At 38.5% G+C, this 16,336-nt stretch overlaps 1 protein-coding gene across 9 annotated transcripts in view; it reads left to right on the top strand.

The window, feature by feature from the left end:
- The window catches only part of Nalcn (sodium leak channel, non-selective), a 317,664-nt gene that overhangs the window by 277,167 nt on the left and 24,161 nt on the right, over positions 1-16,336 (top strand). For all 9 annotated transcript variants that reach the window (XM_021181515.2, XM_029469212.1, XM_029469211.1 and 6 more), the window contains 7 exons: positions 445-565; positions 661-792; positions 1,638-1,805; positions 3,431-3,535; positions 9,162-9,268; positions 15,091-15,211; positions 15,303-15,401. In XM_021181515.2, the coding sequence (XP_021037174.1) occupies positions 445-565; positions 661-792; positions 1,638-1,805; positions 3,431-3,535; positions 9,162-9,268; positions 15,091-15,211; positions 15,303-15,401 (853 nt within the window). The remainder of the gene's footprint in view (positions 1-444; positions 566-660; positions 793-1,637; positions 1,806-3,430; positions 3,536-9,161; positions 9,269-15,090; positions 15,212-15,302; positions 15,402-16,336) is intronic.

Here is a 16,336-nt window from a genome sequence, read left to right as displayed (position 1 = left end):
TTCTGCTTCATAAAAATATAAAAATTTAGACTGGAAAGTTGTTTCTAGGGGTAATGCAAACACAAGGGCCTATTTAAACCCCAGCACCCATTTAAAGAGCCAGATATGACCTCATGTGGTTATAACCCTAGAACTGGAGGGAAGATAAAAGTTCAGTGAGAGACCCGGGTTCAAGAATACAAAGTGGAAAAGAATCTAGCATCTACCTCAAACCTTTACATGTCTAGACTGGAGTGCACATACCTCATACACACATGAACATGCAAGCATGTAATTAACACAAGCACATATTACACCCAAAGAATATATATAGTTAAACTATACCATTGAAACTTGTTTTCAGAAGCACCAGTTTTGTTGATAGAGTCACCAAAGCCATCACCCCTGTTTCTGGTAGACTTGGGTGGAGCATCTTCATTTCTCAGTATGCTTGTTCTTTGGCAGTGATTTGCTGGGACTTGTCACCTACCTGGACTGGGTCATGATCACTGTAACCATCTGCTCTTGCATTTCTATGATGTTTGAATCCCCCTTCCGAAGAGTCATGCATGCACCCACTTTACAGGTACTGTGGAGAAATCTTAGCTCCCAGCTCAGTTGTAAAATACTGCCCTGTTTTTGCTGTTTTGTCACAACCCAAGTGCCATTTTCCTATTTCAGATCGCAGAATATGTGTTTGTGATATTCATGAGCATTGAGCTTAATCTGAAGATTATGGCAGATGGCTTGTTTTTCACTCCAACTGCTGTCATCAGGGACTTTGGTGGCGTCATGGACATATTTATCTATCTTGTAAGATTTTTTATTCTTTCCTAGATATAAAAAATGTGATGGTTTTCCACATCCCCTGGTACAAGAGTGAGATGTCTGAGATCTAGTTGTCATAACTACATTTTTAGATCTATTAGATGTAAATAAAGGGTATGCACATGAAATCTAACCAGAAATCTAAACAAATAATTTATACGAGAAGTTATTACAATATCCACAGGTATAGTTAAAATAACTCATAATTTATATATGAATGAGAATGCATGAAAAAATCTAAAGAACCAAACTAGCTTGCATCCCATAATTCTTATGGCTCTTATAAAGCAAAATTGTGTCAAATAAATCATTTTATTAATTATTGATCCTCTTGATATCAAATTCTTCTCAATTCTGATTATCACTGATAGCCATCAAGTGTTCTGTTCAATTAAATTAGGAAACTACAGGGATGGACTCAGAAAATTCATAAATTCAATGTAGGAAAAGGGAGAATTGCTTTGAGTGGCAGTTTGCATGTTGATAAACATCAATAAAAATAGTAGTATTCTTGATCAAAGGAATCATGGTCATGGTGTAAGAGTGGTCAAAGTTCAGTGAGTCGTGCGATACATCTCAAGGTGGAATATGTGGGGATACAAAGGCATGGAATGGGTACCTACCACCCTATACACCAGAGGCCAACCCTCTGCAGGCATAGAATATACTCATTGTTTGAGGTTAGCAGATGGTATATGCACCTGTGAGCATCTGTTCCACATATAACTCATGGAGCCTCTGCTGAATGGAAGGTCACAGCTTATGAGCACTCAGGAAATGTATACAGCAGACGAGATAGTATAAATTCCAAAGATTATTTCTTCCTCTAGGTGAGTTTGATATTTCTTTGTTGGATGCCTCAAAATGTGCCTGCTGAGTCAGGAGCTCAGCTACTGATGGTTCTTCGGTGCCTTAGACCTCTCCGGATATTCAAACTCGTGCCCCAAATGAGGAAAGTTGTTCGAGAACTTTTCAGTGGTTTCAAGGAAATATTTTTGGTACGTGAAGCTGCCACCCACCTGCTTCTTGTTTGAGACAATCTAGTCCTGTCATGTTGTTAACTGGGGGGTAAAGTGAGGCTTGCAGAGCAAGGGCAAGCCTACATAGTTTTGTTCAATGACAGAGTACTAGAAAGGAGACGGGAAAAATTCATTCAGAAAATTCACCCACTGATGCTCTGATTTACTTTATTCTAAGGAACACCTATAGATACAATGCATGACAAATCCAGAGAGCTAAGATACATTTTTTTCATTCCATATTTGACCTCAATTTCTACTCTGGAATTTCCCTTCTCCATTAAAACACTAAGGATAAGATGGTTCAATCCCATCTAATTTATGAATGAGTTTGAAAAAATATTGCTTTTGATTTCTGGGTGTCCTGTTGAGCATGGAAAATGGAATTTGTCCATCTTAGAACTATTAACAAAACAATATTTAGAAACACGGCATATAGGTATACCGAATTCCAACAGCCTTGATAAGCAGCAGGTAACACTTAAAATGTTATTCAAGGAGAAACATGATTTTCAAATGGGGAAGCATCACGTTATGATAGGATGTGTTAATGTAGCATATGATATTTCTTCTAAGGACAGGGCTGGAGATAAAACACAAATTAAGAGTTTCGTTGCTCAGAGTCTATTTCAAAAAGATCTCCCCACCTCCCCAGAAGAGTGATCACACAATTGTTTTGATATGGATGATTCCTGCTTGCATCTGAGGAACAGGGAATGGCTGAGAGCTTATTTTCTAGAAACAGTGTTAGCTCAGCTGCCGTTTTAGTTAGTATGAAAGCACTTGATATTTATGTTGTGATGTTGCCAAAATGTGTAGTTATTCATACTTTTAAATATGTGTTTAAAATGCCCTGTTTCCTTTGCACAAACTATAGCTCTGTGGCTTTTCACATGAATTCATGAGAAGGAAAAGACACTATTACCACACCAGGCAGTCACTTACACAAGTCTTGGGACCACTGATAGGGTCTGGAAGGGAATCTCACTGTGTCTTTCTCCTGAGGAGGCCTCTGAACAGCTTTACATTACTTACAACATCTGGTTAGATTATCCATGCAGTTCAATTATGTGGTAGCTGCAAATTTAACCTTTTACCTCTTTTCTCTGCTGAGACAAAGAAAGTAGCCAGCAGAGGGAGCCCAAGACAATTAATAGATTGAATCATAGTACATAGACTTTTCCCTATCACCAGTGTCCATGCGCACAAAAAAGCAAAGCCACTATCTCTCCAATTTATGCTCAGTTAGTAAGGAAGTGACTCCATTAACAAATGGAATACAAAGGAAAAATTTTAACACTTTCCTTTGTTCTTAAAAAAAAAAAGTACCGATTTTAAAAATCATATATAGATGCCTTATTTCATTCTCCTTCATGAAAGTTGTATAATTTTATTTTAAAAATATAAAACCTGTTGTTAATTCTATCCTTTTGCCATTTTAAGATGAATGGGTGGCCCATGGTGGAGAAGTTAGAAGATATCATTGTAAAATCAAACAAACATGAATTTTACGCAATAGGATCTAAATACATTTTTTTAAATCACTGTTTATACCAGTTCTTAACTTTCACCAAGAGATTTACTTTTCCATCAATTTCTTTCAGGTCTCCATTCTGTTGTTGACGTTAATGCTTGTTTTTGCAAGCTTTGGGGTTCAGCTCTTTGCTGGAAAGTTAGCCAAGTGCAACGACCCCAACATTATCAGAAGGGTAAGATCTTTCCCAACTGTCTATTGCTTGGAATGCATGTATACCAGTAGCTGACAGGAGCCCCTTTAATCTCTCCCCACAAGTTCCTTTTTTGGTGTAAGCACACAGTATGTCTCTTCCTGGTAGAAGGTCTGTAAGATTCTAAATACAATCTCAGAAGCCCCTCTTCCTTCCTGACCTAGAGCCAATCACCACACCGCCACTGAAAATGGCCGTGTCCACCCAGGATTTAAGGTGTTTACTATTAAGAGCTTCAGAATCTTCTCTTTAATTGATCCCTCCCCTCTGATCATGCAAGGCCCATGACACTAAAACCACCCAGGATACTCTCCCCTATCTCTGAGAAACCACAACCCTTTTTTACTCCCTTTTCACTCTTGGTATCCTCTCCATGAGAAAATCAGTGTTACATATTCACTAGTCACTATCAGAGGCATCCCCTTTATGACAGCCTACAAGGCTCCCAACAAAGATCTGACCTTACATAAGCTCACTGTGTCTTCTTTCTTCAGTCAGGGCCCATAAGTGGAGATTAGCTACAATGGCCTCCTATCCTGGTAGCATTACATGATGACGTGTATGTATTGCTTTTTGGATAAGCTACATAGCTCTTCTCCAGATGACCAAAGGGGTACATGTGTTCCTGGTGAATCTACTAGCTCTTCACTTAGGTGGCAGATAAGAGGATGGTACCAACTCTTTCATAAAGGACTTTGGGCCCATATCATTCCAACCATATTCCCAAGAAAAGAGCCTTACCATGCATAAAGTAAGTCTGGAAAACATAGTTTCATGAGATCTAATTGAAAATAAAGGGACATTGTTTGATTAATGTTAGCTCATCTCTGCTCTGACTTCCCTTGTCCCTCTCTTGAGATTCTTTTTAATTATTGTTTTTAATGTTGCAAGTAGTAGATTAATAAAGTAAGCCAAATGCTGTTGGTGTATAAACTAGCAACATTACTTTCTCTCTCATCCAAATAAGACAGTGTTTTCATTCCACTAACACCTGTATTTCCCAAAGTCCTAGTAGGACTAAACTTTGGCATTATAATTATTTAGTAAATATGGCTAATGTGATATAAAAAAACCTACAAGTTCTCTGGTTACTATCAAGAATCGTCAGAGTCTTGTCCTGAAAAAAATATGTTATAAGGTACATTGATATAAGAGGATTTCAGATGTGTCAGAGAGAGTGAGACATTCCAGAGACTTCCATGAACCTGAGAAGACATTGCAAGCAAAAGAGGTCATAATACACCATACCATCAAATGAAGAAATTAATAAAGATCAGATGCATTTGTCCACAGGCTTATGTAAGGATCAAGAGTTATTTTAGACTCACACTGAGCAGAAGCCAGAAAGATAATAACAACATTTCAAGTTGAAGCTTCGTAGGAATCCTGGGTGACTCACCAAATTAATGATGGCCTCAGAGTATCGTGATGTTCTATTATGTACTCACACCCAGTCCCAGCCCAAGCTGATGACTCGCGGGGGGGGGGGGGGGGTAGGATAGAGAGCACTCTGTAGAAGAGCAAACAGAAAAGATGCCTTTTTCATCTTGAAGGGAGCAATGAGGTCTATGGGAGGCTGAAGCTTAAGGATACAACCATTGTGCAGTACAGCAGCATCCACAAGGATGAGTGGAATAGTTATGAGAAGGGCTTTCTCCTTACATCTTTACTGATTCTAGAGTAGGTGACCAAATCCAAGAACACCATGTGGTCCAAGTAGAACATCAATTCTGTCTCAGAATTTCAGTCCATCTTTTTAAAAACTTGGTTTTTGCATTTTATTTGTTATTGTATTTTCAAGTGTGTATGAGAGAGAGAGAGAGAGAGAGAGAGAGAGAGAGAGAGAGAGAGAGAGAGAGAGAGGAGAGAGTCATAAGCTGGTGCGCATAAGCCATGCCTAGGTATAGAGATCAGAAGACACCCTTTGAGGTTCAGCTCTCCCCTTGCATGGTGAATCGGGGCTTCAGAAAAGTATATATATTGACGCATCTTACCAGCCTAGCCCATTTTTCTAAAAGGCCAAAGAGGAGCTGGATATACCAATATTTAGGCTCATTTAAAGGGAGCTTAAAGGGAATGAGGATTGGGTTGTTCAGAGCATAGTTTCTAATTGGGGGAAATTATTATTTTCTCATGGTTACATAAACACTTCTTTCTCTGCTTCTGTTCAGGAAACTTGACAGCAGGTGTCTTTGGATCAGTGCAGACAAATGTAGAACCCAGAGTTTAGTCACTAAAGCCTTATAAATGAAATCCGAGAAAAGTTTTGCATAAATATTTTCTAAATCTTGGTTTTTATCTAAGGCCTGTGACAGGTACAACAGAACAGGAAATCAGAGGCAATCGCTGTGGTTTTATAGAACTTTCTGTCTGATCAGAATGCATGTCTCATGGTGAAGTGACCATAATATAAAGCCAGCACTTACAGAGAGTATGAGGAGTGGAAGTCATGTGCCATCCTATTTCAGTGTGGAAGACTTACAACTGGGAGCAACCACAATAGAATGGCTTGGGAAGTGAGGAGATCTACACCAAGAGGAAAAGGCCCTCCCAAGCAGAGGAAGTAGAATGAGCAAGGATGCTAAACCTGACAACAGGTCACAGAACAGAGGCAGGTCAAAACAGACACATGAGGCTTGAGATCATACTATATGGGTAACTGGTTTTGTTACCCATATAGTATGAACGAGGAAAACAAGTACAGAGTAATTAAATAATTTGTGGAATATATAGTGTGAGAGATACAAAATGCATGCACAAACACACATACATACACACACATACACACACACACACCTATTCACCCTAGAAAGGGAACTAATGACAAACCAAAGTAATGATTGCACCAGTTTTCCATCTTGGTGAACCAGGGAGTTTTTATCGGGGGTCACTAACAGGAGTATGAGTGACCAGTTACATGCAAGGAACAGAAATGACTAAAAAGCAGTTATATCATCACAAAGTCCACCTCAACAAAAACTCAAGAAAACCACCACTCTGGAGCTCTCTGCACTGCTTAAAAGTCTGAGAAATCTCAGCTAGATCTTCCTTCATAAGCTGAGATAGCCTGTCTCCTCCCATTACAGTTCACTTCTTTGTGTGTTGCAGGGGAGCACACAAAGTACTCCAGGTTTCTGTTCTTCTTGGTTTATCTCTTGAGTCTCATGGGACTCCTTCTCCTTCTTCAAGATAATGGAGGGAACTGTCATGCAACAGGGCATCCATATAATATGTAGGAAAACTGATTCACCTTGAGGCACCTTGGCCTCACATGCTGTGTTTTAAGCTAGGCTACCAGGATGCCTTATGTGATGAAAGGTGGGCTCAGAAAGACAAAACTGGAAAGGGCAGTAAGGCCAAATGCATTGTGGGGCCTCTATATAATATACTACAATACAGCCCTTAAAAATAATGATGTAGATGAATAGATAACACTATGAAAAGATAACTTCAGTATATTTTTACCTGAAAAGAATGAAAATTTAAAAACTGTATGACCCCATGTATGCATAGGAAAAAAGACTAGAATATACAGCAGAAATTCAATTGTGTGTTTCTCAGGGCAAATACAGGTAAATTTTTCTTCCCATTATTTTTCATATTTTTGTTACTTGGGTCAAAAGTAGTACTTTTTATTTTAAAGGATATCGCTGATGATCTAAAAAGAAGTAATCGTGTCATTAACTAAGCTGAGAAAAGAATAGGATGTGAGGGGCTGAGGAAACAGCTTGGTTGGTAAAGTGCATGCCATGGAAAATGAGGGCCTGGGTTCAAATCCTAACTCTCATGTAAATTCTAGGCACAGAAATCCTGCACTGATAATTCCCAGGAAGCAGAGATAAGAAAAGACCTAGAGGTTTCTGGACAGACAGAGGAGCCTACTTGCTTAGTTCCACGTTCTGTTACAGACCAAATCTCAAAAAATAAGAAGAATGATTAAAGACACCAGATGTTATTTTATGGACTCTATACACAGACAAACTTGCACACACATGAATAATGGAGACATGGTCCACAAGGAAGAAGGAAAACTAAGACAATTCCTAGATCATGATGCAGAGAGGAGGAGTAGCATGCTAACGCATGAATAGAAATGGAGAACCATGATATATTTTACAGTTGAATGATGATCAAAAATTTTGCCAAACTCGGGTTTGGGCTCAAAAAATAACCCTAGCCAAAAATAACCAAAGAGAGAATGGACAGAAAATGAATCAAAACTTGTTGTTTTTTTTTTCCTTTATAAACTCTTTTAACAGCTTCTTTATTGAGACCTAGGTCAAATGCTGCACAATTCACCCTATTACAGAGTGCTGCTGAATAGCTTTTGGCATGTCCAAAGCTCTAAACGAGAGAGTGTGGTCACTTTTATATCATTACAGAAAGAGTCCATGTATGTACTGACTGCCCCCCACATCCCTTCATCCCAGTTCCACCTCCAGTCTATTTCCTTAGTAATTTCCACTATTTCCTTAATAATTTCCTGTTCTAGACCTTCATGTGGATAGAATCATATAATACACTGTCTTCTGTGACTGTCTTTTTAAACCTAGTATTTCTGTGTTTACAGTGGTCATCTATGTTATTATATATCAGTACTCCATCCCTTGCTCTGGCTAGTCAACTGTGTGAATGAATACAGCATAATTTGTTCTTGTGGATCTAGTGATGGGCATTTGTACTTCTACCTTCTGGCTATTATGAACGTCATCAGTATAGACATCCATGTAACGGATTTTTTTTTCTTTTTATAGACATGTTTTCTGGGTCATATAATGTACTAGTCTGTTTCTTATGGCCACAACAAAATACCTGTTGTTGATTTATTTTTTTAAAGAGGAAGGGTTTAGTTGACAACAGATATGGGAACTAAGAGTCCCCTAAGCTCCATCTGTCACCTTTGGTCAGGGCCCTCTTGACTAGTTACATGATGGCAGATGACATTGTGAGAATGTGTAAGAGAGACATCAGAGAGTAAGACAGCAAGCCAGAGACTGGGAAAATGCTGTGGTCATTTATGATAGCATAAATTGTGATAACACAGCATTTTGTTGTCAGAACTAGATGTCAGGAATTAGCTAGCATGTACATCTGTGAAAACAGCACCCTGCCACTGATCTAACTACCTAACACCAGGTCTTAGCTCTTTAGGGACTTTTTTTTTTCTCACTGTACACTTTGGGAACTACTGAAACCATGTCCATAGCGTAGCATGCACTGGTTGTGCAACTGCTGAAGGGAAGGCCAAATCATTTCCAACAGAGGCTGCAGCACACTGACCATCCCTACCCTTTGGTGTGTATCAGTTCTAAGAATGGTGGTCCCTTTTCTCCATAGCTTTATTGGCACTTGCTTTTTTAACTTCACTGTAGAGTTCTAAGTGAGTATGAATGAATACTTCACAGAGGGTTTGAGTTGAGTTTCCCTGGTGGCCTATGTTAATGAGCATCTTTCTTGGCCACTTCTGTGACTTCTTTGCATTTAGACCTTTGGTCTGCATCAGCTTTCACCTCCCTTAAGATGCAAAGAATACATAAGATGACTCCTATCTTTTCTCTGAGTTCACTTTCTGACCAGGTTCCCTATTCCTTTCTTTTTCCTATTTTAGGAAGACTGTAATGGCATCTTCAGAATTAATGTAAGTGTGTCCAAGAACTTAAATTTAAAACTAAGACCTGGAGAGAAAAAACCTGGATTTTGGGTGCCCCGTGTTTGGTAAGCTTGTCAGAAATTTGCCCTAAGGAATGCTACACTTAATCATTTTGAGGTTTAAACCAGCATAATTTTGTATTAGACTAAACTAATTCTGTTTAAAATATTAAATTAATTTAAATAATATAGGAAAAGGCATTGGGTTATAGCATTTTTTTAAAGCCAATAAAAACCAAGCAGTATACTGACTCTCATGTTTCTTTGTGAAACTAAGGAAATAATACTTTTTAAAAATGAGTTAAAATACATATCTGGAGTCAAATCACTTTAAAAATGAACGAGGCTTTAAAAAGAAAGCTCTCCAATCAAGTTGAAGCTGAACTCATTCTGAGCTTGTATCTTTAAGAGAGGCCGATGTCCTCATAACTGCTACTGAGAACTCTAAATCATAAAGCTACTTCAATTACAAAACTCATTCACACTGATGGATCTTCACTGCAGAAATACTGGAGATGAGTACTCTGTATCATAGTTGATTTGACCCATTTCTTTTCTTAAAATCAATTTTTCTGGGAAATGAGTTTTATAGTATTTCCAACCCAAGGTTGGGACCTCCTCAGTACCTTCTTTCTCATCCGTGTATTCATGATTATGAATAGAATTTTCTGCTTCATTGATAAACCCAGTATTCTATCGACTTCACTTGACCTTTTGACTACCTTTTAAATTTTTCTTTTTATCTCTTAGGCTAATAAGTGAGCCACAGAAACCCTGTTTTTGTCATAAGTGACTTTCTTTTCTACTCATCAAAACTTTTTCAAAGGAATAACATTTCACCCAGATATAGCCCTGACTCGTTTTTTTTTTATATTGCTTTGGCATTTCTCTAATAAAAAATTCACTTTTATGAGCAATTCAATATGATTGTTATTGGGTTTTTTTTTTTTTAACATCCAACAACTGTGGAAAACAGTTAATTTAGGATGTAGGGCTTGAGCGTGGTGAAGGGGGATTTGGATTTAACTCACAGGGAAAGTCTTATCCCAATACCCACCTATAAAAGTGGTCTAATTTACATTAAAATGAAAATTTGAAGAGGCATAAAAGGTTTACTTTGGTGAGACGGAAATTCATTATACCATAAATAACTTATTTATACCAAGACATCAAATGGGATTTTTTTTTTCTCCTGATGTTTTGGGATTTGGGCTAAAGCCTCAAAGCTGATCTTAATTCTTAAGACAGCAACTCCCCAGAACTTACTAAGACCTTATCACCCTTCATCACCCTGCTCACACAAACATAAGATCTTAAGAGTAAATAAGTCAGGAGGAGAGTGTGGTGGTACCCTCACTTCTCACTATGTAGAAAGGCCAAGGTGTTCCCCATCCAAGTTAAAGGAGGCCCATTGTTAGGACGCTTAGTATTAAGAGCTTGGCAAAACAACCGGAGGCTTCAGGCCTTTCCACATATGGCAAAGCAGACTATCTCATTTACCTGAAAGATGATGTGGTCCTTGCTTAGATCCACCTGGTCTGGACCATCTTGTATGGAACTCTGGTACAAGGGGCAATGCCACTAGGGAGAGGAAAGTTCCATTGAAGGAAGCTCTGGTGTATTTCTCAAACCAGGTGTGAGAAGCCCTGGTGTGTTTCTCAGGTGCAAGATCTGAGACTCACCACAGAAATGATGCAATTGAGCATTCTTGTTTTAAACTGCAGGGTACTAATAGGAAATTTGAAATATAAAAAGGACAGATGATCAGTTGATAAACACCATTGAAAAGTTAACAGTCTCAAGAGGAGAGGCCATGCAACACCATATGGGGGTATACACACAGGGAAATATCAACGTTAGTCAAAGGCAGAAAGAGAAAAAAATTAAAAGACTATATGGTGGCTTCCCTGTTCCAATGAATGTAGGCATAAGCAAGTGAGAAGTGAGAACACCATAGCACTCATCCCTCATTCATTTATTCTAAGGATTTTAGTCCTTGTGTGAGCAAGGCGATGGATCACAATAAGGTATTTAGATCAGGCGAACTGATGATGATTCCACACGGCTCTGGAACATAGAGATTATCCCTAACATTCCTTCTGACCTTGAGGTGATTAGGATGTAAAGTCTAGGTCAAATGCATTGAACCATATCCCCATGAGACAGGTTCTATCTAACCTTATGACAAACTGATCAAAAAGCCTTGTAGCCTCTCAAGATGTCAGAATGAGAGCCAGAGCTCTCTGGAAAATAGTGTGTAGAGACAAACAAACATGTCTCCAGTTGTACTGTGCTCTATTCAACTTGTCCATAAAACCTACTAGATGTGGCTTTTTATATCAACTTTAGTTTAAATATAATATTGCATTATTACTGGGGGATGATGTCAAATTCAACATTTTTAAACCCCAAGCAAAACTTTAAATGTGTCATTTGGACATCATTACATAAATCTTTGCCCATTTGTCCTGGATTGTACCTTGGATTCATTCATTGTGAAACAAAAACTCTTCAATTTAGTAAATGCCAACACAGTAGTTATAACAGTTTTTAAATGTTCCTTCTTTTATCTGATTAGAGTTAAAAGCTGAAAAAAATTTATTTTCATTCGATCTAAATTATAATTAAGAAAGTCTCTTGGGGCTGGAGAGACGACTCAGTGGTTAAGAGCACTGACTGCTCTTCCAGAGGACCTGTGTTCAATTCCCAGCAACCACATAGTCACTCACCACCATCTGTAATAGAATTCAATACCGTCTTCTGGGGTGTCTGAAGACAACAATTGTGTACCATATAAATAAATAAATCTTTATAATTAAGAAAGTAATTTATATCTGGGAATATGCCTAGTGAAATGCTTTGATAATTAAAATTAAGACATAAATATTCACAATCTAATTCAGGAGACAAATTAACTCAGTAGACTCTCTTCAGATAAATATGTTCTTCTTCTTCTGAATCACCCAGACTTGATAAGATTAAAAATTACCTCAGCAAAAAGGACTAAGCATACACTACATCATGAGTATCATGTATTTTATTTTAAGCATGGGTCTAGAGTATAAGAAGAAGCATGCATAGATGAAAATAAGTATTTTGCTTTTTTGCTAATTACTCAGTGCTTACAGTCACTGGGAATGCTTGTCACTTACTCAGCTATAAATTTTTGCTTTTGTCCCTTAGCAACCTGAAGTTGAAATAATAACCAAATTACAAATAACTTCATAAACCTGCTAAGGGTTTTGGTATGCATCAACAAGCCCCTAAGCCCTCCTCTGGCTTGCCAACAGCTCACTCTTCAGACAACTTTAAACTATATTAAAGACTTCTAGGTAGAAAGATATCAGGTCTTATGGGGGCTCAGAATCAGATCATTTAAGATCCAAGAGTTGGAGAAATGACTGCTACAAAGAAAAGATCTCAACATTGAGGTTCTTGTTTTCTGCCATATTCACTTCTGTTTTTCTATAAATGGTAGAAGTGCAATAAATGGTATATAGAAGAAGCCCCTAATCCAAAATGTCTAGTGTCAAATCAAAGGCTGAGAAAGCACAATGGCTTTCTAAAGGAAATGTGTGAGGAAAGGGAGGGGCCAGCAGCAGGTGAGTAGGAAAAGGAAGTGGCAAGAAGAAAGGTAGAAAAGAGGGAGAGTCTAGGGACAGGTAGATAGGGAATAGGAAAGGGTCAGGAATGTGTGGTTAGGGAGGGGAAAGAGAGGCCAGGGACAGGTAGGTAGGAAAGAAGGAGTCAGAGAAGGAAGGTAGGTATGGAACAATGGGAAGGGGGCAGGGGCAGCCTAGGTCACATTTCCCAGAGTGCTCTTCTTCCCTGTGGGAGGATCCATTAGCTTTATCATGATCACAGGGACCCTGAACCATGTTCTTCAGGAGGCAAAAGAGTGACCAAATTCTAAAGTGAGAATCAATCTTAAGTTTTATGACTTAGATATACAAAACCAGAAAAAAAAAAAAAGTTTTAAACAGTGTTCTGATTCAAACACGAGCAGCATATGAAATGACAATGACAGGTTATGTTTGGGATTTACTGAAACCCTCTGGCCTTACAGATCAGATTTCAAACTTGGCAATTTTGATAGCACCGCATAAGCAAATACTTCATATGATTGAACTGGAAACATCTTACTTTTCAAAATATGATATATTCTTTCAACTCCATGTCTTGTTTTTCTTGATTTAGCCTAAAAATATTTTTCTTAGCATTTTCTAACTTCTAAAATATGTGGGACATGAAAGTAGTTTAAGTTGCTGCAAATTTAGCTACAAAAGCACTTTTACATAAAGAAAACAGATGAGTAAGAAAGATTGACATTGGATCTGAGAGCTAGCTCTCTTGGTTTTATTTTTTTTAAGTCCTTATGCAAGCAAACTTTGGATATGCATAGTCCTTATAAGCACTGTCTACTCTAAGAGATAGGAAATGTAATTGAAACCCTCCCCAAGGAAAGATTATTGCAAAATTCCAAGATAGTATATTTGTACTTTCATACAAAAATATAAATCAGAATTCTAAAATGTGAGTGTGTGACTGGAGCTTCTATATTGGTCCCAAATGCCTGTGCCAATCACCCTCAAGGCCTGAGGACCAAGCCAGCAGTAGTCTTAGACTTTCTCATCATATCCCCATTGATTATAAAGACACATCTCATGAATGCCCCTATAGTTAAGGAACAATAAAAGATATGCAAAAATATTGAACCAAAGGCATCTCCAGAGTGAGACTTCACAATGGTTAAATTTCAACAGATAAGGTAGCATAGGAAAAAAGATGAAAACTAATACAGGAGGAGGAAGGGGGCTAATTGTATTCAACTGCTCAGAGCTCTATTGTCCTTCAACCTCAGAATGGGTATCAAGAATCTTGCAAATCTTTAATTGTTTAAAATAGCCTCTCCTAAAGAGAGTAGAATGAAGGCACTGAAGAAGTGTTGTGTTAGCTAATACCCACCAGTTAATAAAAAGAAACACAGTCACAACTGAGACAAACATGGAATTGAGTGTCCCTTCCCCCAAAAGAAAATGAAGAATGATGGGGCCAAGTGTTTGAGGTATCATGAATCCATGATAGATGTAGACAGGAGACTGTGTATTGGGCGTCACAAGAAGGCTACTGAGAACACTCAAGGTTACTGAAAAGGAAAAGACTCAGAGAGTATGGTGGAAATATACTGCCCTGAGTGGTGCCTTCTGCCTCAGAAGCCTCTTGGTGAATCACCCTTCACAAGGACATTTAAAACAAGTCAGTAAACACTGCTCTCATCACACCTACTGTACAGGGAATTGTACTACTTCAGAATTCATGTTCAGAACACAATGCCCCATCATGCAAATCTCTAATGTTATTTAGCTTCTAGTTTGTGGTGTTGTAAGACAAGGTGGAGGGTTATGCTTTCATTTGGACTAGATCTAGATTTGAGCCTTTAGCTTTAATTTGAGAACACCCATCATTACAGAAAGAACATAATAATAAATTACAGCATACTAGCACACTGCTATAACTTAGCAAAGGAATGCTGCATGGTCCAACAATCTTCCAGACTAAAGAGTGTACACCCAGAAATAGAAACAGCTACAGGGCTTGGGTAGTGGTGAAACACATCTTTAATCCCAGCACTTGGGAGGCAAAGACAGACAGATCTCTGTGAGTTTGAGGCCCGCCTGGTCTACAGGCAAGTTCTAGGGCAGCCAGGGCTACACAGAGAAACACTGTCTTAAAAAAAGAAAAAAAGAGAGAAGAGAGAGAGAGAGAAAAAAAGAGAAAGGGAGGGAGGGAGGGAGGGAGGGAGGGAGGGAGGGAAGAAAGAATACTACAGGCATTGAGCCACTGGGTGCATTGGACCCTCATCCAATATCCCTCTTTCCTAATTACAGGGCAAACCCTCGGAACTTTAACTTTGACAATGTGGGAAATGCCATGCTGGCATTATTTGAAGTTCTGTCTTTGAAAGGCTGGGTAGAAGTGAGGGATGTCATTATTCATCGTGTGGGGCCGGTAAGCAAGCACATGGGTTTTTTTTTTTTTTTTAAATACATCCAGGGTGGTTTCCATTGCCTCCGATAAATAACATCTTTCATTTACACAGATCCACGGAATCTATATTCATGTTTTCGTATTCCTGGGTTGCATGATCGGACTGACGCTTTTTGTCGGTGTAGTTATTGCTAACTTCAATGAAAACAAGGTAAGTCTTCTTAGATTAATAGCACAGACTTAATTTTTTGTTCTTGCCCTTGCTTTAAGCTAATTTTTGTTTCATACACGGCATGGAGCCACATTAAATTTTAATGTGACTCATGTAACTAACCTGTATAAAACTCTTTTGCAAACTGCCTCACTGCAGTGGTTTGGGTCCATTCCTTAGGAGTATAATTCTCTTGCTAGATTTATCCTTATGGCAGCAGTAATTTCCCCACAGTTGAGAAGCACATTTCCTATTGTTAGATGGGAAGGATTTACAGTGAGTTGTTAAAATATGATAGTTTCAAGTTATGTTCTGATGGCAGTCCATATTGCTTTTACAAAAATGTGAATTGCATGCTTCTTTGTCACTCAGTTGAATGAACTCAGAATTTTGATAAGGTAGGTAGAAGCCATATAAAATGTAAAGGACAGTTCAAAGACTAAAAAGATTTTTCAAACTCCATATAAATTTTACATATTTCCTGAAGTCAGGAAGCAACCTCAGTTCTAACAGTTCTCATGATGGATTCAGAACTCATGGTTAGAAACAGCAATGTGGTTTCCTATGGAGTACACGTTGAAGGGAAGTGTCCCTTGGCAACTGTTCTGGACGAGGCTGGTTAAACTGTCTCTTGGGAGTTCTATCTACAGAGTCACACTGAAATGCATATAAGCTTTGGGCACTCACTATAAAGAAGCCTCTGCCATTTCTCAAGATGCTGCAATTTGTGGATGACAACACCACTCGAGGCCAAAGTCTGACTTTTTTCCTATGACTGCAGGGTCGGTGATTCTTCTAATGTAAGAGCTTTAAAACCTCTAAAGTGAAACACTCCATTTGCCTGTGAAGCACCTGCTGTTCAGTTGTGCACAGCGATGACTGATTCCCATGTGCTCATGCCAAAGCTTTTTAGTTTGTGTGGCTACATGCAAGAC

Source organism: Mus caroli, chromosome 14, assembly GCF_900094665.2.
Source record: "Mus caroli chromosome 14, CAROLI_EIJ_v1.1, whole genome shotgun sequence".
Taxonomy (NCBI): Eukaryota; Metazoa; Chordata; class Mammalia; order Rodentia; family Muridae; genus Mus; species Mus caroli.
Note: the sequence above shows the minus strand (reverse complement) of the source record. Positions and strands in the feature narration are given on the sequence as shown.